The 24,305-nt window shown below is 41.3% G+C and overlaps 1 protein-coding gene across 1 annotated transcript in view; it reads left to right on the forward strand.

Moving 5' to 3' along the window:
* The first annotated feature begins 2,371 nt into the window (after positions 1–2,371).
* Positions 2,372–24,305, forward strand: part of MTMR7 (myotubularin related protein 7) — a 76,466-nt gene continuing 54,532 nt past the window's right edge. Inside the window, 5 exon segments of the mRNA XM_077773095.1 lie at positions 2,372–2,377; positions 9,931–9,959; positions 9,961–10,036; positions 11,621–11,783; positions 20,228–20,385. Of these exon segments, the coding sequence (XP_077629221.1) occupies positions 2,372–2,377; positions 9,931–9,959; positions 9,961–10,036; positions 11,621–11,783; positions 20,228–20,385 (432 nt within the window).

Raw genomic sequence — 24,305 nt, forward strand, 5'->3', positions numbered from 1 at the left:
AGATTTTGAAATACTATGTTTTTGGAAATCAGGTTGGCATACTGTTGTAAATATACATTTTACATAATGTTTTCTTTCAGTTTATCTTGAAGGATTGTATGAGCATTACGATTAAATATAATAGTTTAACAAAGATGCAATCCGATGTTATCTGGTAAAGAATGGCAACTAAAGTACTTTCTTTTAAACACGACAGTAAGAGGGGCGCCTGGGCGGTTCAGTGGGTTAAGTGTCTGACTTTGGCAAAGGTCATGATTTCACAGTTAGTGAGTTTGAGCCCTATGCCAGGCTCAGTTGTGTCTGCTCAGAGCCTGGAGCCTGCTTCGGATTCTGTGTCTCACCCTCTCTCTCTCTGCCCGTCCTCTCCTCACACTGTCTCTTTCTCTCTCAAAATAAATAAACATTAAAAAAAAGATTTAAACACTAAAGTAAGATACTTTATTCAATCACACTTAAAACCAAACGATACTTAATTATCAGAGCTAGAGCTAACCCAGGAAGCCTTGCCAAGTCCTCCAGGATTCCCAGACAGCCATGTGCTAAGACCCCAAAAAGAGGAAAGGGGAGATTCCCCAGGAGCGTGGAGACTGGAAGGGAGCCTGCTGGGGTCTAGGTGGCTGCTACCCCACTAGTGGGCAGTGTGCTCGGGCTGGGTGTGTTCACCTGTCTCCTTTATATTGAGTCATTATTGTATATATTTTTGCAGTTCCTGTTTTGTGTGCTTTCCAGCCTGTCTGTAAAGTACTAGTACCACTGACTTATCACAGCAGCCGGTTAGAGAAAGACTACATGCTCTTTAGGTCCCTTATAGAAGTCAGAACCTAGAGGTGGGTGGTAAACTGCCTGTGCCCAAGTTCAGTTCCCAAACCAGAACCAATACCAGAGCCCAGGCCTCCTGCCTGACTCGCAAATACTTTTTCATGTTGGTAGAGCTAGAAAATGTCATGATACCAAATTTAGCACGACAAACTATTTATCTAGCTGCTTTTCTTAGATTAGAACATAAACTTGTCCTAGGTTTTGGCTACTGCAGGCATTTAGATTTCTCCCTGTTCAGCAACCTCTGGATCTCTTCCCCCAAAGTGATCGGCAGTGACCTTCAGCCTAATTCATGTGGTCTTTGGCCCAAGCAAAGCTGGTGGCCAGTGCTGTTTGCCTTTCTTTTGTCTTTTTCAATAAAAGGTAATCCTACTCCATGCACTGTGGACTTCTTGTCCTGCAGAGCAGCTTTACTTTTGCAGATAGTCTGATACGATTCTGGGAATCGAGAATGTTCCACAGTGCAATATTCGACCTGCAGGGGAGAAGGGAAAAGCTCATATTCTATCAAAATTGAAAGTAGGTGGTGTGATGGAGACTGGCTGAAGAGAGGCCCTTTGTCTCAGTGATTTACAAGGTCTCCCAGATTCCCAGGCGGCGAGGGAAAGACCGAGCCAGACTCGCGTTCTGCAGCCGGGTGTGCCGTTTCAGACCTGGCAGTGACGTGGTAAGGCCCAGGGTTGTCACTGAAGCTTTTCAGCCTTGACCTAGAAAAGCTGATGGAATCTTTTTTCCCCCCTCAATCTAAAGCCAGCAGAGCAGGGATGGGAATGAAAAGGCTGTTAAACTGGGACGCAGCCTCTTCCGTTGAGCCTGTAAGATTCCTGAGGATGGACAGCTCACTCTTACTCTTTTGTTCTTACCGCCGAGCCCTGCGCTCTGCATAGGCATGTCATTGAATGGGATTGGATGTTTGGTAGTTTGTCTTAGTCCTGAGAATGCTGAACATCTTGGGTCGGCGTTGGGTCCCTTGCATTCCGTGCACAGGCCTTCCATCTTTGGGTTTATCTCAAAGAATACACTGATAATGGTTTGTGAATATGTTTTTATAGTATAATTTTGTCTTAAAGCATTCAATTTTCACATGCTGATTTTCATGTATAAAATTGGTTAAAGTAATTGTATACCGATTATCTGATAGATATTAATTTTGAAGAACGGGACTGAAATGACCTCAGAGGCATTCGCTGGTGCCCACAGCCTTGGTGAACAATGGGCTTGGGCTCTGGCTAGGCAGATCGCCTGAGTGGCCTGGCGAAACTGGGTCCCCAGTAACTGTGAATTGGGGGACTACCTAAGGACCTAACTCATGGGGTTATTGTGGGGCTTGACTGAAGTCACGTCTGCAAAGAAACAGCCCAATTCATGGCCATTGACTAAGTACTCTAAAAATATTTATTATTTTTATTATTATTATTTTGGTAATTTTTGACATAAACCAAATGACAGCTGAGATTGGCCTGATCCATGAACTATCGGGAAGGTTATTTTGAACACTCCCTTTCTTTTCCCTTCGGAAGTCCAAGTCTCCCTGGAATTTCTGCCAATTCCCATGGAGGTTTGCATTTCCACGGTCCTCTCTGGCGCCCACTCCCTGCTCCCACTGAGGTAGGCAGGGCCGAGATCGTCTCACCGTCCACTCATGCATCTGTGCTCCTTGCCCGCACCATGCAGAATTACAGCCTGCCCCAAGCCTAGCTACACAGCACTCGTCCAGCCCACTGAAACACCAAGGTGTATAAAACCCTCCTGAAGATCTGGGGCAAAGGCAAGTTTCAGTAAAGCAAAAGATGGAGATTAGACTTTTCCTTCCCATCCCTGGGGTTATTTCTTCTGGCACTTCACTACCTGATCAAATAATGCTTAAAATGAGGTATAACTGTTTTCTAAAATACACTGAAAGATTAAAAGTGCTTGTGTTTGGATTTTGGGACTACCGGTGATTTTCTTCCCTTCCTTCTATATTTCTGAATCTTTAAACATTATGTAAATAAGTGCACATTTCATAATTTTTTTAAAAAGACAGGTTTTTATTAAAAATTTTTTTGTAGTTTATTTTTGAGACAGAGAGAGACAGAGCATGAGTGGGGGAAGGGCAGAGAGAGAGACACACACAGAATCTGAAACAGGCTCCAGGCTCTGAGCTGTCAGCACAGCCTGATGTGGGGCTCAAACCCATGAACCATGAGATCTGACCTGAGCTGAAGTCAGACGCTTAACTGACTGAGCCACCCAGGCGCCCCCAAAAAGACCAGTTTTTAAAGCTGGGGGAGAATCCTTTGTAGGATTGGAGAAGACTTTATTATTAGCAGGATAAATAAATCCTTGCCCAGTGAGCCTCATCTCCTTTTTCTGATTCTTGAGAATGCACTTATTTTGGGGTGTCTGGGTGACTCAGTTAAGCATTGGTTAAGCATCCGACTCTTTTTTAAAAATTTTTTTACATTTTTATTTATTATTAGAGACAGAGAGAGACAGAGCATGAGCAGTAGAAGGGCAGAGAGAGGGGGAGACACAGAATCTGAAGGAGGCTCAAGGCTCCACGCTGTCAGCACAGAGCCTAATGCGGGGTTCAAACTCACAAACCACGAGATCATGACTTGAGCCGAAGTTGGACGTTCAACCAACTGAGCCACCTAGGTGCCCCAACATCTGACTCTTGATTTCAGCTCACGTGATGATCTCACAGCTTCTGAGTTTGAACTCTGTGTCAGGCTCTGTGCTGACAGTGTGGAGCCCGCTTGGGATTTTTTCTCTCTCTCTCTGTGCACCTGCCCTGCTTCTCTCCCTTGCTCTCAAAGTAAATACATAAAATAAACTTTAAAAAAATGCGTTTCTCTTAAGGTCTCAACTCCTCCCAAGTTCTTTCAGCTCCTAATGGGAGTTGTATATTGTGTGTGTATCACAGCTCCAGATGGCCCCCTCTTCGGCAGCACAATAAGATTCTTTCTCTAACATGTCTTGACATGCCAGTTGCTTCTGGAAGGCTCCTCCTATGCTTTGGAGGGTGGAGTTCCAGTGGTCAGGCTATTGCACTGTTCCTTCTGCCTGGTCCCCTCCTTCCTTCTACAAGGAGAAGAGCCTCTACTCTCTTGGGCCCTCTGGAGCTCACTCCTTCTGCTGTTATGTTGTGGCTTCTGATCGCTGTGCTCCCAGGACTGCCCCGCTAAGGTCAGCAGCGTCTTCCATGTTACTGAGCCCAGTGGACGTTTTACACTTCTTGACTTACTTGATGTCTCAGCAGCATTGGAGTGGACACTCTCCCTTTCTCTTAAACCATTCCCTCCTCACATCATTCCATGACCACACACTCTCCTGAGTTTCCTCCTCCAGCTGCATTCCTGTCTAGTTTGGTTTTCTGATTTATCGCCTTCTATCAGAACTTTAAAGGTTAGATTCCCTCAGATTTCTTCTTTTCTCACTCTACATGTTCTCCTGGGTAACCTCTTTGGGTCTCATGGTTTCACATATCATTTATGTGCCAACGACCACAAACTTAACTGCACTTGAGCAAATCCAAGACATCAGTGATGATAAGATGCACCAAGATGTTGTGTCCCCACAAAGAAAGGCAGAAGCACTGTCAATTACAATGACACACGACTTCTTACACATTAACCGTAAGATGTATTCCGTTTTCAGAAGTGTCAGAATGTGAACAGTGCACACCCAAGAATTAATGATGCACTGTCAGATGTTTTGCATAGATGAACTACTAGTCACAGAGCATGAATACCTAGTGTGTCTTCAGCATGGTGTTCCTGGGCGCGCACAAATGAATTGTAATAACTTGGTCCAGGGAAGCTGGTGGTCTCCTCTGAGTCCTGTCTCTCCAGGCATGAAATCGGTCTTATTACCATATAGCTTATAATGTCTAAATAAGATAGAATTAAGTTAGCTGAACAGTGAAGCAGAGTTATTGAGCCAGTGGGTTGTCAAGATGGTGCCCAAACTCTTGAGATTTGTTTCATTTAATATACAGTTGACTGATTCTAGAGTTCCAGTCAAGAATGTTCTGGCTATCTTAGTGTAAACCATATGGTACCCCTGAGCATTGCTCCCTAACATCACAGAATTTATCAGACAGTTGAAATTTAATTTTTACTGTTCATTTATTTTGTTGTTACAGATCACTGGGAAATTATGCTCCTCTTATTTCCTTCATTGTGTTTTTATTTCTTTTTTTCTCCCTCTACTTCAAAATTACTTTTAGCAGCGATGGGACCTTTAAGAACTATTGCCAAATTTTGAAATGTAATTTTCCTGCAACAGCAGCCAAAGTTAACAAAAAGACACAGAAAAAGTCTCATCAAGTATTCTAATCTGCCACCATCTGTGAACCTCATTCTGTTTCGCTGAGGTTTTCTAAAAATAATCTAAGTGGTATAGCTTCCTTCACTACTATGGAGAGAATAATCCATACTAAATATTTTTGCCTCAAAATATTATGTTCAACATGATTATCCCAATCAAGTTTTGTCTCCTTAGTCCGGAGGACAGGGAAAATTATTTACATTACATATTTAGATACTGCTAACTGGTGTATCACCCCTGAACCTCCACTTAGTTTAGGTAGTTATATTTTAGCATGCAAATCAGTATTTTCCCATAGAAATGTTCCAAAAATAATATGTCCTTTCGCTTTTCTTCTCCCACAACTCTCTTCCATAAGATCTTTCTTGCAGTTAGTTCGGAATAGAACCTTTAATGACAACAGTTTAAGTAAAATAATCTGATCATGTGAGAGTAGAAAAATAATCTCCTTAAATGCTCCTGGGTCAAAGAAGCAATAAAAGACTCTTCTAGAAAGAAGGAGAATGCTGCAAATAAAACTCATAAGGTGCAGCCAAAGATTTACTTGGAGGGAAATGATTGGACTTAAATGCTTGTTATTAAACAAAAAGAATGACAATGAATGAGTGGACTTTTAAGCCTGAGAGTTTAGAAATGAACAAAGGAACAAAGAAAGCCACATGGTATACCGAGGAAGGCCGAAATATTACTAACAAAGGAGCAGAAATTAAACAGAAAAGAGAAAAAGTATTATATATAAATCCAAGACCTTTTATTTTGAAGAAAACCCTTTGCCCGTCTAATCACGAGAAAGTAAAAGCATAATTCGCAATTTAGGAATGAGAGAAAGGATAAAGAGGGAGGGATTCATCTGCAGATAGGAATTTAAAAAGTTATGAGAATTTGGAAACCAGCAATTAGAAGATAATTTGTAAAGAAAATAGATGTACAAATGAGATTTAGTAAAAAATGGTAACATTGAGGGGCACCTTGCTGGCTCAGTCAGTGGGGTGTGTGACTCTTGACCTTAGGGTTGTGAATTCAAGCCCCATATTGGGTGTAGAGATTACTTAAAAAAAATCTTTAAAAAGAAAATGGTGACATCGAGTAGATATATAACCACATAAGAAATTGAAAGGATAATTAAAGATGTATTTCTATATAAAGAAGTGCCTGTATTTGCTTCAAAAATGATTAATATCTTCCTGATTAATGACTGTCATCATAACCACGATGAAGTCACCTGATAAAAGTAGAATAGGCTGGTACATGTCAGTCTCTCTTAAAAGCATAAATGCAAAGCCATAACAGAAATCAAAACAGACGTGGTAAAATATACAAAATGTTAAAACGCCAACTCTAAGAATTCAAGACTTCTTTAAAGATTAAGAAATCTATTGCTATTATTGGTTATATAGGACCAAAATAAAAAGGAAATATTCATCCAAATATGTATTCAAAAAGCACAGTGTTCACTCCTGATTTTCAAAAATCAAAATTCTTAGTGAACTAAGAATAGGTCACTTCCACAATGTGATAAATCCTCAAACTCAGTGGTGAAGTATTGGAAGTGTTCCCATTAAAAACAGAGGTACACGTGAAAAGATGCCCAACATCATTAATCGTCAGGGTAATGCAAATGAAAATCACAGTGAGATGCTTTCTTATACTTACTAGGATGACTGTAGTAAAAAAGAAAGATTATAAAAAGTGTTGTCAAAGATGTGGAAAAATTGGAACCTTCATACAGTGGTAGTAGGAATGTAAAATGGTACAACTGCTTTGGAAAATAATGTGTAAGTTCCTCAAAATGTTAAGCAGGCTTGTATATGACACATTAATTCCATTTCTACGTACGTATGTGTGTGTGTGTGTGTGTGTGTGTGTGTGTGTGTGTTTGTATACCCAAGAGAAATGAAAATGATTTTCCTCATAAAAGCTTGTATAAGAATGTTCAAAGCAGCACTATTCCTAATAACCAAAAAGTAGAAACAACCCAAATGTCCATCAACTGACAAACGGAGAAATATAAATGTGACATATCCATATCTATGTAATGAAATATTATTTGGCAATAAAAGGAAATGAAGTAATGATGCATTCTATATGGATCAACTTGGATTGAAAACATGATGCCAAGTGAAGGAAGCCAATCGCACACTATAGCATGCTGTCGGGTTCTGGTTATGTGAAACTAGAACTGTCCAGAGCAGGTGAATCCACAGAGACAGAAAGTAGGTTGATGGGTGGGGAAGAAATGAAGAGTGAATGCTAATGGGTACAGGGTTTCTTATTGGGGTGATAAAAATGTTTTAAAATTGATTGTGGTAATGTTGTGCAAGGTTGTGAATATATTATATTGCAAACCACTGACCAGTACAGTAGGTGAATTGTATGGAATGTGAATTAAATCTCAATAAAGATGTTATTTTAAAAAAAGAAATGATGGGCCGCCTGGGAGGCTCAGTCAGTTAAGCGTCTGACTTCCACTTAGGTCATGATCTCACAGTTGATGAGTTCAAGCCCCGGATTGGGTTCTGTGCTGACAGTGCAGACCCTGGAGCCTGCTTTGGATTCTGTGTCTCCCTCTCTCTCCCACTCCCACTCTCACTCTGTCCCTCTCTCTCAAAAATAAATAAAGATTTAAAAAATTTAAAAAAAAGAAATGAAAACATGGGTGACTATTGTCAGTGCTGCTATTTACTTCTAGTCTGAAGTGTCTAGTTAATGCCATAGAAACAAGGAAAGGAAAAGATGTATGAATACCAGAAAAGAAGAAACATTATTACAGAAAATATTCCTGTCTACCCAGAGCATCCAAGATACTTCATTGAAAAAACGAGTAGAAGCAGTTAAAGAATTGGGTAAACAGGAAGTTGTAAAACACACAAATAAAAATTAGGCTGTAGGCTACTGTCCTTACTAATAAACACTTTTTATGAGTACATAAGGAATGATGATCACTTAGTAGGAAGGTAAACCAGTGATACGAAGACCATTTACAAAAGAGACACAATGAGGAATAACCAAGTGGAAGAATGTGGAGCATATCAGGGATGCCTGGATGTCTCAGTCAATTGAGGGTCTAACTCTTGGTTACACCTCAGGTCATGATCTCATGGTTCGTGGGTTTGAACCCCATGTTGGGCTCTGTAATGACAGTGTGGAGCCTGCTTGGGATTCTCTCTCCGCCCCCCCCCCATCTTGTGCTCTCTCTCTCTCTCTCTCAAAAAAAAAAAAAATGGGGAGCATATCAGTAACAGAGTAACAAAAGAAATATTTTTTAAAACTATGAGCTGGTCTGTTAAGACCCCGTTGTTGAATTAGCATCTTTAACATTCACAAGGCTTCGGGCATCATGCCACCACCTCAGACTACATTGTATGAATAAAAGAATATGTTGTATACTTCATTCTTTATTTACCTCCTCAGATCCCTGAAAACTGGGAAGAAGTAGGATGGGAAGGCTGGTTTGGTTCCAGGGTCAGAGAAGAATGGGGCAGTGGAGCGTCTTGAGTGCATCAGGACTTTGGTGTCCTGAGGAGTGCCCATTAGTTCTGGTATCCCCCTAGGTCTTCCCGGGAGCCGCCGGGAAGCCCTGTGCTCCCCAAATACATCAGGGACGCAGCGTCCATTTAGACTGAAGACTGGAGCCAGTACGATTCACTAGTCCCTGAAGCTGCCTCAAGGAAGCGAGTAACCATCCTGACTTGGGGATGAGGGCTTAGCCGGTGTCTGTAGACGGTTGATCCTTGCCAGTAGTAAGTAGCATTGTGGAGCCGCCATCTTTATAGGAATGTCCATCAGGTGGTTGTGGTGTCTCTGCCTTGTTAGTCATAGTTCCTTCAGGTTTTATTGTCCTGTAGAGGTTGTCTTAGAATTTCAATTCTATTTCATACTGGAATCATCCCACTGCACATATCCTTAAAACTGCTCTGCTTCTAAGAGAGATATGTTGATAAACATTGTTTCCAGTTACCTCCCTTAACCATTTGAAGGTTGGTGATAAAAATTCCATTTACTAGAGACATTTAATTATAAATGAATGTGAGCAGCTTAATTTGGTAGCTTTTCCTTGTAAACATGCAGCACATTCCTTGGATACTTTTTGCTCACATATGTGTATTTCCTGCTAGTTTATGTGGAAGCAAGCTGCTTTGAGGCCATTTCTGCTCTGGAAAAATAAATTGTTAAATACCTTATTGTCCTTTCGATAGACATAATTCATACATGGTTATTGTAAAAACCACACTTTGATGCATACACGTCCTGCTTTAAACTAGAATTATATAATTATGGTGAAATAAAAATACTTATTTAAAATACAAAAAGGGTATTCTTAAAGAATAGGTCTATAAATCTGTGATATGTTTAAAATTATATTTTGGGGTGCCTGGGTGGCTCAGTCGGTTAAGCATTTGACTTCGGCTCAGGTCATGATCTCATGGTTCATGAGTTCAAGCCCCATGTTGGGTTCTACACGGACAGCTCAGAGCCTGCAGCCTACTTTGAATTCTATGTCTCTCTGTCTCTCTGCCCTCCCCTGCTCATGCTTATCTCTCTCTCTCAAAAATGAATAAACATTAAAATAATTTTAAAAAGAAAATAAAATTGTATATTAAGTAATTGGTAAATTTTAATCTTTTGATATACAGAAACATATTCTGAGGTCTAAGTAAAGGGGGAAAGTTTTGGTTTTTCTTATTGGGATAGTTCTCAAAATTATATTTTGGGTTAAACACAAGATTACCTGCTTACTGTTAATTTTTATGATTAGTCTTTTGCTTTATTATAACTCTGTCAAAATGGTTTCTCTAGGTTGAAAATGTCCGCTTGGTAGATCGAATGNCTAGGTACTCTGTATTTGACGGCTACTCATGTAATATTCGTGGAAAATGCACCTGACACAAGAAAAGAAACATGGGTATGTTTCTGTTTTTGGCTTTACGTGTTTTCTGTTGTTTCATGTAACAAGTTTGAGCCTCCGTTCTTTTGTTTGGCCTCAGGGTGGGGTGGGGGGCTTCTGGCATTTGCGTGCTCAGAACTGTTTTTGGAAGGTCAGCTTTGCCTTTTTCTGCATGGAGTCGAGTCCATTTGATCCACTTGTTCATTTTATTTTATTTTATTTTATTTTATTTTATTTATTTTATTTTATTTTTTATTTATTTCTAGGAGAGAGAGTGAGAGAGACAGCGTGAGCAGGGGAGGGTCAGAGAGAGAGGGAGTCACAGACTGAAACAGGTTCCAGACTCTGAGGTGGCAGTCAGCACAGAGCCCGACACGGGGCTCGAACCCACGAACTGCGAGATCATGACCTAAGCGAAAGTCAGACGCTTAACCGACTAAGCCACCCAGGCGCCCCCCACTTGTTCATTTTAAAGACTAATTATTTGAACATCATCAAAGACCAGTCTAGAAGTAGCCAGAGATATAAGTGCTTCATGTCACAGCTGTCAAGTAGACATTCGAGAATAATCAGTGCCAGATATAGTATTTGTGTAGTGCTTTATTTGCGATACAGTTTATTTGTAGGATCCAGGTATGCAGGCCGTTTAGTCATTTTATTATATCGCTTCATTTTCCTGATAATTCAAAAGAGAAGAAAAGAAAAGCTAGGGAAGAGTCCCATTGGCAGACGTTTCTGCTACTTAATAATGGGACCATTAGATACTTCTTATTTTATAGACCCACCCAACTATGACATTATGACTGTAACCAGAATCCCTGAATTGTAGACTTTCCCTTTTCTATATTGCATAGATGATACGTTCTAAGCAGAAGGTGGCAGGCATTACTTCACGGGGAAGGATGGTGGTGGATGGTAACTGCACGTGTGAGTGCAGTGTGATGTACAGAGTTGGTGAGTCACTGTATTGTGCATCTGGAACTAATGTCACCCTGTGTGTCAACTGTACTCAAAAAAAAAAAAATTATGAGTGCTGCTGTTGAGGGCTGAGCAGGCACCCTCTCCCCTCAAAACACCAGAGAGAGGTACTTCAGCATGATTTTCCTGAACATAAATCTCTTCTGCAGCTTCCTTGGCCACCGGCAGCTTAGAAAACAACAATCTCAAGTTGCTATTGAACTTGAGCATTCCATGTGGAATTTAGGAGCATGGTGGCACCTCCCAGCGGAGCCATCTCTTAACATTTGTTGATTGCAAGGTTTATTTTACTAACTTCTCATGACCTTATTTAATTTTAGCTATTAAGCTCATTCAACATTTGAATACCAAAATGTTCCCTTACCTGGACTTGTACAAAGTTATATGCTGAATATTTTGCTCCAAATAATCAGCCTGGATACCAGAAGGCTTGGTAATGAAAAAATGGTATGTTTAGACCAATCTTTCCCAGAACCTCTCAGCCCTTGTCCTCTGAATGCAGGTGTTGAGCTGGATAAAGTTTGGGGAGTGTTTCTTGTCTGCGTGCCTGAGAGATCTGTGTTACTCCGTGTCTTGTTTGTCACTTCTTTGTGCCTAGCTTACCCACATGACTTTTGGTTGTAGATTCTTCACAGTCAGATTTCCACCATTGAAAAACAGGCCACAGCCGCTACTGGGTGCCCTCTACTGATTCGCTGCAAGAACTTTCAGCTGTTACAGCTCATCATTCCCCAGGAAAGAGACTGCCATGATGTGTACATCTCTCTGATACGCCTTGCTCGGCCAGGTAGGGTGGACCACCTCCGCATTTCTTATGTGCGCGCCTTCAAGTTCACAAATCATGTTCAAGAAATACATATAGTCTGAGAATTAGGGCGTTCTAGGAATTATATGTTATCCCGGTCCTCAGATGAGGCCAAGTATTCTGAATGATTCATTGCCTTTTAGGGGTTCTCTCTGAGTTATTTACTGTTTTCAGTATTCACTTTCATTGTGTTCAGTATTCACTTTATCTTGGCAGAGGGGGTTAGAGCACATTTTCCCTTTAGAGCAAAACCATTGAGGAATGATGCTCTTCCCATACTATAATGGTCAAGCCACTTTGATTGAAGCCTGAGATAAAACTGACAAATTGTTTTGTATGGAAGGCATTGATATCAAACAGTTCTAGTGCAGTTTCCCCTCTTGGGGCATTGAAGGTTTGGTTTCTTCTTCTTTTTTTTTTTAATTTAAGGTTATTTATTTATTTTGAGAGAGACCAAGCAGGGCAGAGGTAGAGAAACAGAGACAGAGAGAGAAATAGAGAATCCTAAGCAGGCTCCACGCTGTCAACACAGAGCCTGATGCAGGGCTTCAACTCAAGAACCATGAGATCATGACAGGAGCCAAAACCAAGTGTTGGACACTCAACCAAGTGAGCCACCCAGATGCCCATCAAGGTGTGGTTTCTATTGCTTCTTGATGGTAACGTATGCTTCCCAAGGTTGGTATAACTGGACCGTTGTTAACATTGGTTATGTTCACCGTGTGGATATGTTGACTCTCTTAAACAAAACCTCCGTAAGGGTTGTCGGCAGAATGTTAACACAGGTGCTGACAGTTACTCTCTTGTTCAGTTTCTCAGTTTGATGTCTTCAGACTTAGAGCTTACTGTGCGCCTCTAGAGAAGTGTTTCTGGGCTCTCTGCGTGGCTGTATGGGTTGTGCTGTCCTTTGTCTAAAAGAAATAGACATCTGACTTTCTGGGGGGAATTCAGGAAAAATGAATCTTTTATATAAGAGTAACATCCATGGTAGTGTTACACCAAAGTCACTGAGGAGGGACATCGGATCCTTCTTTATAGTTACTTTGCTAAATGCTTTTTGATTCAGGGCAAGGAGTTTGATCGCAGATGCTGCAAGAGGTCTGGCTGGGTCCTCCATTTCTTATAATGTGATGTATCGTCTGTAGATAATGAAGGACTGAAGCTGTTTAATGAACGGGATGCCAGGGAGCTGTCAGAATCTGCTAATTTTGACTTGACTTTGCTCCCCTTTCAGGGCAGCAGGCTCAGGCTCTTTCATCTCCGTGTGTTGCAGAGAACTGCAGAGTGAGCCAGAAAAGCAGTTGAACTTTTTAGAGGGGACACTATAATTGGAACAGAAGTTCTGGGAAGATGTATGTGAGGTTGCGTGCAGCAGGAATTGTGAGGAGAATTGTGTGCCAGCAATTTCTGTGTCACTGATTAATGGGAGTACTGGATAATAAATGTGCTCTGACCGGATTAATGGGATTTAGGAATAGCCCCGAGAACTGGGAAAGAGCTGAGTGGCTGGAAGGGCAGATGACACTGGCTGTGAGGGCTCTGGCCAGTGATGACAGGGAGCACCCAGGACTCATTGCGAGGGCCCCCAGGGAGGAAAACCTCTGCGTTCCTCACTTTTTAAAACACACACTTTTTCTTACAGGGGGCATTTGGGAGTTAGGTGTTAGACACAGCCAGAGAGCAAGAAAGGAAATGAGAGTAGTTAATTGAATTCAACCCATTACCTTAGAAGATTTTTAGAAAGCCACCAGCATTTTGAAACACTGGAATTAGAGATGCCAGTTTACATAAAACATAGTACTTTAATAAGTGTGGGAAGATGAAATAGAACCCACACAGTTGCACAGTTTAATGTTAGAGGCAGTGCTAAAATTAGGACACATTACAGCCTATAACCTTGGAAGCAGGCTTTCGAATCTGGGTGGAGGTAGGGAAGGGAGGAGGGGGTCCCAGCTAGGAATAGGGGTAGCTTATCAGAGCCATCTGAGGATCTTTTACAAATTACACCTTCCCCCTCCTCTAAGTATATCAGAGTGTGTGTGTGGGGGTGGGGGGTGTAGTGTACTTTGAACGCTAGTAGCACGATATAGCTCCCTGTGGTTGTTCTGGTTAGTCACCAGACAAATCTCCAGTTTTCAGCTACCCTTATGGACACACAGCTAAACTACAGGTCCTATAGAGGACAACTTTTTTTTTTTTTTTAAACAAAAGAAGAAATGTTTGAGAGGCCATTTAAGTCAAGTCCTATGAAAGAGATATTTTCAGAGCTCTCGAGATCCTCTCCTCACTGATTTTGGATTTCTGGGATAAGGGTACATCAAACTACTAAAAAATCTAGTGAGCTTTTACTGGTTTGTCTTTTGTGTGAATTCACATTGGTAAGAATCAAAAATTAATGTAGCCAAATTCAGTAAGCTCCTTAAATCCAAATAAAGAACAATTTAGGTTAAAGTAAAGATTTGGCCCCAATGAAAAATAGATCCAGTGTACCAATAAGGATAATACATTTTTCAGATGAAAAGACCTGTTTCTCAGAGAACTTCCATTTTTCCCATGTGCCTTCTTCTCTCCTTGCACTGATTTGTTTTCTACTGTTTATTTTTGTATCAATTAGTGTTGGTCCTTTAACATTTGAACCATCTTATTTGTTTATTTTCCTATTTTTTTTCTAGACTACAGTGTTTTTTTCCAAGTTCATCTTAGTCCTCAAATCTTCACATTTATTACGATTTTACAAAATCTCATGATTGACATCATTTCATTTGCTCAGTTTATTTTTATTTAAAAAAATTTTAATTCTTATTATTTATTTTTTTGAGAGAGCACAAGCAGGGAAGGGGCAGAGAGAGAGAGGGAGACACAGAAGCCGTAGCAGGCTCCAAGTTCTGAGCTGTCAGCACAGAGCCTGAGGGGAGGCTTGAACTCATGAACCATCAGATCATGACCTGAGTGGAAGTCGGAGGCTTAACCCACTGAACTACCCAGGTGCCCTCTCACTTGTTTAATTTAACTTTTTACGTCCTTGTCTAAGTCACTGCTGCTTATGCAGTGTCTGCAGTGGTAATTTCCTTTTTCTTGACGACCATCATCTCTGAGTCCAGTTCTTTTCGACCAAGAATTATCCTCCATAGCACTGGTGTTTAATTCAAACACTTGTTGGTTGAAAATAGACAGCAAATGTCTCCTTATTTTTCTCCCCCTTCTTCTTCTTCTCCCTCTTCCTCCTCCTCCTCCTTCCCCCTCCTCCTCCTCCTTCTTCCTCTTCCTCTTCTTCTCCCTCTTCTCTCTTCTTCTTCCTCTTCCTCTTCTTCTCCCTCTTCTCTCTCTTCTTCCTCCTCCTCCTCCTCCTCCTCTTCTTCTTCTTCTTCTTCCTCCTTCTTCCTTCTGATGCTTCTGCTGCTTCTTCCTCTTCCTTTTCCTCCCCTCCTCCTCTTCTTCCTCTTCTCCTTATTTTTAGAGAGAGTGAGCTGGGGAAGGGCAGAGAGAGGGAGAGAGAGAATCCCAAGCCTGGCACAGAGCCTGAAGCAGAACTCAAACCTACAAATGGTGAGATCATAACCTGAGCTGAAATCAAGAGTCTGACGGACTGAGCCACCCAGGCGCCTCTTCCTTATTTTTCTTCTAAAGCTGCCAAATCCAGTAATAGCTGTGTTCTTTCCTGACCCTCTTTAAATGGCTTTTCGACTCCATTTAGGTCGCTTGAATGAAGCAGAAGGTTGGGAACAGGCTAGCTTTCAACTGTTACTTTTGGTTCTCATGAACCCCACATATGTGTGTCCTTCTGACGTCTCTGTTTCCCTTCCCAGACCCACCGCCACATTCTGCTAATGCCCGTTTGTGTTTTTTTTTTCCTTTCAGTTTTAAAAATGCGAAAGGGAAGCAGTCAGTGACATAATTGTATTATTGAGGTTTTACATTGGTGTTGTAAGTTTTCTTTTTCTTTTTAAAGTGTATTTCATTATATTATTAGTTTACCTTTTGTTTCCCCCAATTAGTCTATCATGATTCTTCCTTCATTTTTTTCCTGGAAGTATTCTATTTTCATAACCATTTAGCACGATACCTGGAAAACAGACCAGGTCGTTTTTCTTCCTTCTCTCGTTGCTTTGTCTTACCCACAGCTGCCTTATCTGCTCGAGTGAACACCCTTCCCTTTTTTATGGAAGAGAAGGAGCAGAGATAGGGTGCAGAGACCGGGCCGTTTGTGGGCTTGGTGGTTCCAACTTGAAAGTTGCCCCTCGGTGACATAAACCTTGCCCAGGGAGTAGGAAGAAGGCTTACCTAAGAGCGAAGGCGTCGATGGGGCAATAGGTACGGGCCCGAGAGCAGAGACGAGTGGTTCCCGGGTGAGGGGTGTGTGACGAACAGTAACACAGGGTCAGTTACGGCGTGCATCTCGCATGCTGCCTGCTGAGTCCTGAAACACCAATTCGGCTTTTCTAGAAACATTACTGAGATGCTACCCATTCTTTTTTTTAAGTTTATTTATTTTGAGGGGGGCGGGAGAGAGACTGCAGGGGCAGAGAGAGGGAGAAAGAGAGAATCCCAAGCAGGCTCCCCACTGTCAGCACAGAGCCCAATGTGAGGCTTGAACTCATGAACTGTGAGATCATGACCTGAGCCAAAACCAAGAGTTGGATGCTTAGCCGACTGAGCCTCCCAGGCACCCCCATGCTACCCATTCTTAATGCGCAGTTTTTAGAAATTGTCCTTTTTCTTTCTGGTAGATAGAAAAACCTTCAAGTCTGCCTTTGCCTAGCAGTGGTAAGATTTCAGTAGGTCAGTAAAGTAAATACTAGAATGATTTCTACATCACTTTTTCTGAAATGTTTTTCTTTCATTTGGAGGTGCATGTTCAGGGCAAAGGCATGTGGGGTATTTGCTTCTTACAGAAGCAGCTCTGGGGGAAAGGCCTTCAGTGCATCTGCCTTAGAAACTACTGTCACTAGCGGCAGAAGACATAAAATGTTGGATGTGACGGCTCAGACCTTGTGGTGTGAGAAGCCAGTGGAGTATATCACATGTCTGTTTTAAGAGACGAGGTGAGAAATGAGGGATCTAACTTTTCTGCAGGAGGTATGTTCTTTCAGGTCACATTCTGTAAAGACTAGCAATTTCTCTAGCCCTACTTCTGTTGTTTTTAGCTCACTTCCTTGCTGATGGCTAAGAATTCTGCTAGGTATGGGCGCCTGGGTGGCTCAGTCAGTTAAGCATCTGAGTCTTGGTTTCCTCTCAGGTCGTGATCTCACACAGTTAGTGAGTTCGAGCCTGACATTTGGCTCCGCACTGACAGTGTGGAGCCTGCTTGGGATTCTCTCTCTCTCCCCGTCCCTCTCTGCCCCTCTCTCACTCTCTCTTAAAAATTAGTAAAAAAAATTAAAAAGAATTCTGCTGTGTATTCTGCATCAGATGGAGGTGAGCAGAACAGATCATTGTGAATGGGAACTGTTCAGTAAAATTTACATCTGTGTTAATGGTACTTTATGATTTCTCAGAGTAGGCAGTCCTCAGCTGAAGGCTTCTCCTGGGCTGGCCTTTGTGTGAGAAGCTTGCCTATGTTAATAAGACTGAGTTTTGGGTGACAAAAATGTGGATTTCTTTGCCCTCATGAGGAATTTTACCTAAAGCTAGAGGTGTGACTGATCACCCTTTTGCTTAAAAAAGAACACAGAGAAAACATTCCGCAGTTTTAGTGGCAATGCATTCTGATGCCTCCCAATTCGGAATTCAAGAATAACCTTGTTCATGTCTGCGTAAGTTCTTCTTGCTTTGTGTACAGTGTCTCTGCCTCTTCCCAGTGACAACAGGCGTGAGCCCATCCACTGAAAACTCCGTGTCCTCCAGTGGTTTTCTTCTGCCTTTGCCCCTGTCTGTAACTACTTAACAAAGGGCACTTAGCTTCCAGTGTTCACCCTGCCTTCATAAGCTCTTCTTTCACTGAGAGAACCAAGGCTTTCTCAAGAGATTCCGTTGCCCTCTTAAACAAATTGCATTTGCGGTTAACATTATGATATCAGAGGCCTGAGTCATGAAAATGGTACTGAGAGATGGAAAAGATGTGTCAGTGTCGAGCCAGTGGTTCCCAGAAACAATCTCAGTTTTATGTGCTGTCTGCTCAATAAGCTAAGGTTATAAGAACCAGTTCCTACTGAGAGCATCTCCTCTGTGTGTACACATGCTCTTGTAGGTGTGTATTTTCTAATTGATTGATATCATCCATATTCTAAAGTTTGAAGTTTAGAATATACGATATCAAGAGAAGCTGAACTTATCTTACAGATAAGTAAGTAAGCTGAAATTTATCTTACGGATACCCTATAGTTGTTTGTTTGTTTGTTTCTATAAGAAAGACGACATGTGTAATGAAAATATGACCCTTATCTCTCTTCTTCCATGTAAATGAGTCATTTCAATAGTAATCACAAGCCTGAAACTGAGTTTAGATCTTAGGTTGCCTATGTGTTACTGTGGCCTTTTGCTGGTGGTGAGGTCCTTTGTTGGGTTTCCAGACACATTTTTTGTTGTTGTTGTGGTTTAATGTTTATTTTTAAGAGAGAAGGAGAGAGAGAGAGAGAGAGACAGAATCTGAAGCAGGCCCAAGACTCTGAGCTGTCAACACAGAGCCTGATGCGGGACTCGAACTCCCAAACCGTGAGATCATGACCTGAGCCGAAGCCAGACCCTTAACTGACTGAGCCACCCAGGCGTCCCCAGACCCATGTTTAAGAGCAATTAAATTATCCACATCTGAATGTTGTCAACAGATTAAGGAATAGATGAGGGGACCTCAGAAAACCGTGAGGAGAAAAGGAAGGTAGAGGATGGCACACGGAAAGAAAAGACACGAAGGTGGTCCGTCTGGGGAGAAGGGAGAAGGATCTGCCTTAAACGGGCAGTGCGTGTGATTCAGAGAATGCACTCTACAGCCAGGTTGCCGAATTTCAGCCCAGAGGTTCCTTCACCTCTTTTTGCCTCCAGTTTCTCATCCGGAAACTGAGGCCCATTGTAGGTTAATACATTTGTTAGCAACAGAATCTGGAATGAAATAAGGGTTTAGTGAGTATCAGCCATAATTTCTCTTTACTGTTTATGCTGGGATCTGCACTATCCAGTATGGTAGCCAGCAGCTGCATGTGGCCAGTGAGCACTTGAAATGGAGCTAGCAGGGAATCTCAAAGGCATTGTGAAGCAAGATATATACAACACTAATATGTTTTATATTATGCACATGTTGACATGATAATATTTGGATATATTGGGTTACTAATGAATCATATTAGTAAAATTAATTTCATTGTTTCTTTTTAGTTTTTTAATGTGGTTACAAAGGCATTTTAAGTGACATATGTGGCTTGGTGACATATGTGGCACTTCTGTTGAGGAGCACTGGCCTAAATGCTTCCTTCACCAGGGTGGGACCGGAGCCAGACAATCAGATTTTAGCTTTATATGGGTAAAGCTGTGGAGCTTGGCCTCACAAGCAGAAAGGGTGTTACGTAAAGACAAAAGACATCCTTGCAGAATTGAAAGGAGAGTTTCGTCATGCATCCTTGAATCTGCCCCTCATGACCAGGGGGCCTGTCACTATGAATTGATTTTCTTATGAATCCTATGAATTTTGTATGAGTAGTGTAATTATGACATTGATGTGTTTGCTAAAAGTTCAGATATTTTCAGGGCAAACACTTAAATACATTACATAGTCTTTCTTTAAAAATTTTTTTAACGTTTGTTTATTTTTGAGAGAGAGAGAGAGAGACAGAGCACGAGTGGGGGAGGGGTAGAGAGAGAAGAAGACACAGAATCTGAATCAGACTCCAGGCTCTGAGCTGTCAGCACAGAACCCGATGTGGGGCTCAAACCCACAAACTGCAAGATCACGACCTGAACCGAAGTCGGACGCTTAACCGACTGAGCCACCCAGGTGCCCTTACAGTCCACAGCCTTTCGTTGCTATTTTTTTATTGTTTTAATAATGTGAACATCAAAATATGGCAGTGGTCTGGACCTCTGTCTACTTTAGAGAAACTGGCCCAAATCCAAGCTCAATATACATGAACAGACTGAGTTCCTGATGTCTAATGATCTCTGCCTTCTTAATTAATTTTTAACCTCCATTTCTCATGTGATCTGGGGAATATGTTTGCCTTCCAGAGAAACTTTAAAAAAGAAAAAACAAAAACACAAAATGGGGAAGGCCTGGTTTCTGAAAGGAAAGAAGCTCTTCAAAGTTGAGTTCATTTGTCCCAAGGTCTTCATGGTTTTGCCAGGAGGAGGTGTCTGTACCTGCCCAGAGAGAGTGTCCCAAGGGGTCCGGAGCCAGCCTGGCCTCTGGCTGTCCTCTAGTCCAGACAGAGCGCGTTTGGGGAGATTCGGTTCTAGTTTTGACTTAGCTTGATTTGGCTTTATTCTCCCTTTTCTTGCAGTGAAATACGAGGAGTTATACTGCTTTTCATTCAACCCCAAGCTGGACAAAGAAGAAAGAGAACAGGGCTGGATGCTGATTGATCTCAGTGAAGAATACAAGCGAATGGGCCTCCCTGATAATTACTGGCAGCTCAGCGATGTGAATAGAGACTACCGAGTGAGTGCAGGCATCTAATGAAATCCAGATACTTAATCCAAGTGAACTCATGATTCGCATAGCTTAGCATGGCTGACTTAATCTGCTTTAATTTTTATAAGTCTTTGTAGATACAGATCTGTAGATGTGCAAGTCTCCCTTGGTTATTACCGGCTACATTTCCTACCTGCACCGAGAATCAGAAAGTTTGGCAGAGGGAACCTTAGAGATCCCCTCACACACACACACATACACACTCTCCCCCTCATGTTTGAGGAGATGGAAGCCCACAGAAGCCCAATGGCCTCATGGCCAGGCAGTGGGTGGGAGAGCTGGCCAGGGCCAAGTTCTCCCATCAACTCTTTTTATAGTGCAGTGAGTGATTAGTGGGGAAGTCACAGAGACTCTGATGGCCGTCTGGCACCAGCTCCTCCCTGTCCTCCCTGAACTCCTGATTGGTACACAAGGTCACCAGGAGGCTTCCCCAGAGAAATGTGGCGAGATGTGTCTGCGTTTACAGAAAGGCGTATGGAGAGGAAGGGAGGCCAGAGGGGCAGAACCAGTCCCATATCGTCCCTAATGATGGGCTTACAGATCCATGTTGGTTTCCCTATGAGGTTTTTAAATATTTTAAGTAATAAAAGGAGGGTAAGAATGTTGCAGAGAACTTAGAAAAGAGAGAAAAAAGAACAAATACCCACCATCTCATTGCCCTCACATTCTTTTGTCAGGTTTTAAAATTTTCCTTCAGATTTTCTTCTCATCTGCATAATTTAATAACTCTTTTCTTATGCAAGCAATGCATTTAATTATTTAAAATTGGAAAATACACAGGAAAATGGACTGTTTGAATGTTTTTTTTTTTTTATGTTTTATTTATTTCTGAGAGAGAGAGAGAGAGAGACAGCGTGAGCAGGGGAGGGTCAGGCGGAGAGGGAGAAGTAGACACAGAATCTGAAGCAGACTCCAGGCTCTGAGCTGGCTGTCAGCACAGAGCCTGATGCGGGGCTCGAACCCACTAACCATGAGATCATGACCTGAGCTGAAGTCAGAGGCTTAATGGACTGAGCTACCCAGGTGCCCCTGAATGTTTGTAATACAAATGGAATCATATGGACACATGCCTTGTGTTCTGCTTTTCTTCACACGTCATATTGTCTTTTCTTGTTGATAAATCTATTTTATATCATTTAAAAACGTCATATAACAATTATGTAGTCTGGCTGGATCATATTCTGTCTACCTAATCTCCAATTTTTAGACATTCAGATTTTTATTATTTTTCACTATTTTAAATAATGTAGTGAGAACATTCTGGTAATTCTGTCATTGCCCGTGTTAAAATTGTTTTTAAAGACAGATTCCTAAAGGTCAAATTTCTATGACAAAAAGTTGACACAAATTTTTGTACATCTTGTCCAAAAAGCTGCAGATTTATGTAAATTCTCAGCAGCTGTGGATGAGAATGCTTGCTTTCTTGTGCCCTCAATGGGAAAGAGTTTGGTTCTTAAACAATTTTCTTGACAGTTTGATAGTGGGAGAAGCGATTTCTCATTTTAATTTAGCGGACATGCTTTGATTTCTTGATTTATATATGCTTATGGGCCATTTAGATCTTATCTCCTGCTTATCAGTTACATTTTTAAAAAATTTTTATTATTGAAGCATAGTTGGCATACATTGTTATACTAGTTTTAGGTGCATCACATAGTGGTTGGGCTATTCTGTACATTAGGTGATGTCCCCGCAGTAAGTACCGTCACCACACGTTACTACAGTATTGTTTACTGTATTCCCTGTGCTGTACTTTTCATCCCTGTGATTCGTTTATTTTATAGCTGGAAATTTGTACTTCTTAATCCCTTTCACCTATTTCTCTCATCCTTCCCCCTCTCGCCTGTGGCAACCACCAGCTTGCTCTCTATCGATGAGTCCATTTGTGGTTTTTGTTGGTTTCTCTGTCTGTGTGTGTTCACTTATAGTTTGTTTTTTATGCTCCACATATAAGTGAAATAATGTGGCATTTGTCCTTCTCTATATGTCTTGTGTTTTATTTAGCAAAATGCCCTCTGGGTCCTTTCATGTCACAAACGGCAAGATCTCCTTCATTTTTATGGCTGAATAATATTCGTGTGTGTGTGTGCGCGCGCACGTGCGTGCACACAGCACATCTATTCATTTATCTATCAGTGGACACAAATTGCTTCCATATCTTGGCCATTGTAAGTAATGCTGTAATGAACAGAAGGATGTATATGTCTTTTTGAATTAGTGTTTTTCTCTTTGGGTAAGTACTCAGTAGTAGTACTTCAGTAGTAGAATTGCTGGATCATATGGTAGTCCTATTTGTAATATTTTAGGGAACTTTCATACTGTTTTCCACAGTGGCTGTACTAGTTTACATTTTCACCAACAGTGCATGAGAGTTTCCTTTTCTCTACATCCTTGCCAACGCTTGTTATTTCTGGTCTTCTTGATACAAACCATACTGACTGGTGTGAGGTGATACCGTTGTGGTTTTGACCTATATTTTCTTTTTTAAAATTATTTGTGTGTGAGAGAGAGACAGACAGACAGCGTGAGCAGGGGAGGGTCAGAGAGAGAGGGAGATATAGAATCTGAAATAGGCTCCAGGCTCTGAGCTAGCTGTCAGCACAGAGCCCGACACAGGTCTCGAACCCACGAACTGTGAGATCATGACCTGAGCTGAAGTCGGACACTTAACCGACTGAGCCACCCCGGCGCCCCTGAGCTATATTTTCTTGATGGTTAGTGATGTTGAACATCTTTTCATGTGTCTGCTGGCCATTTGTGTGTCTTACTTGGAAAAAATAGCTGTTCAGGTCCTCTGCCCATTTTTTACTAGCATTATTTTGATTTTTTGGTGTTGTGTACATTTTTCATATATTTGAGATATTAACCTCTTAGCATGTATATTGTTTGCAAATATCTTCTCCCATTGTTTGTTTTATTGGTGCTTTCCTTTCCTGTGAAGAAGCTTCTTATTTTGGTATAGTTCCAATAGTTTATTATATAAATAGAGTAATAATTAGCTATATATATGTTTGATTGCTAGCAATAGTAATAAAAACAGTATGGTCCTACTACAAAAATAGACACGTAGATGAATGCTCCTAATGCTGCCTCCAGATCACCCTTTGCTCCAGTGCCACTCACTGCAGTCTAGTGTTACCCTTTCTTTGTATGTTTATAATGTGTCTACATTTGTAAGTAGTAATATGTGGTATTTTGTGTGTTTTTTATGCTTTCTACACATGGTATTGTGCTGAATGTCAGTTACTGAAACTTGATATTTCACTCATCATTGTACTTGTGAGATTCATTCCATTTAATAAACACGTCTCTAATAGTTACCACATGCCGGGTGCTGTGCTACAAAACTTGACGGCTGTTAGCAGTCCCGTGTGGTAGGTGTTGTATTATCCCTGCTTTGCAGGTGGAGAAACTCAGGCATAGACCAATTAAGTAACTGTCCAAGACACAGAGGAGTTCAGAGACTGTTGATACCTTTGGCTTCCATTCATTCATTTCTCACTATTGTCTTATATTACATTTTACAAATATACCATAGTTCTAAAACAGATCATTTTCTCTTCTCTCTCTCTCTTTTTGTTTTACTGTCGCAAAGCTGTTAACTGGCTAATACATGACTCATGGTTGATTGAGAGTTTCCATCTAGGAGTAGAATTTCTGAGTTAGAGGGTATGTGGATTTTAACCGTACTAGAGAATTGCCAAATTCTTTTCCAAAGTGTGTGCATGGACTTACCAGACCCAATAGAAAGATGTACGAGTTCTCCCTACTACACAGGCTTACCAGTAGTTAGCACTGACTTTATCTGGTAATACACCTACTCATTGACCCAGCAGTCTTACTTTTGGGAATTTATTCTAAAGAGTTAATAGCATACACACATGATA

The sequence above is a fragment of the Crocuta crocuta genome, unplaced genomic scaffold, assembly GCF_008692635.1.
Source record: "Crocuta crocuta isolate KB4526 unplaced genomic scaffold, BGI_CrCroc_1.0 scaffold140, whole genome shotgun sequence".
NCBI classification, from domain to species: domain Eukaryota; kingdom Metazoa; phylum Chordata; class Mammalia; order Carnivora; family Hyaenidae; genus Crocuta; species Crocuta crocuta.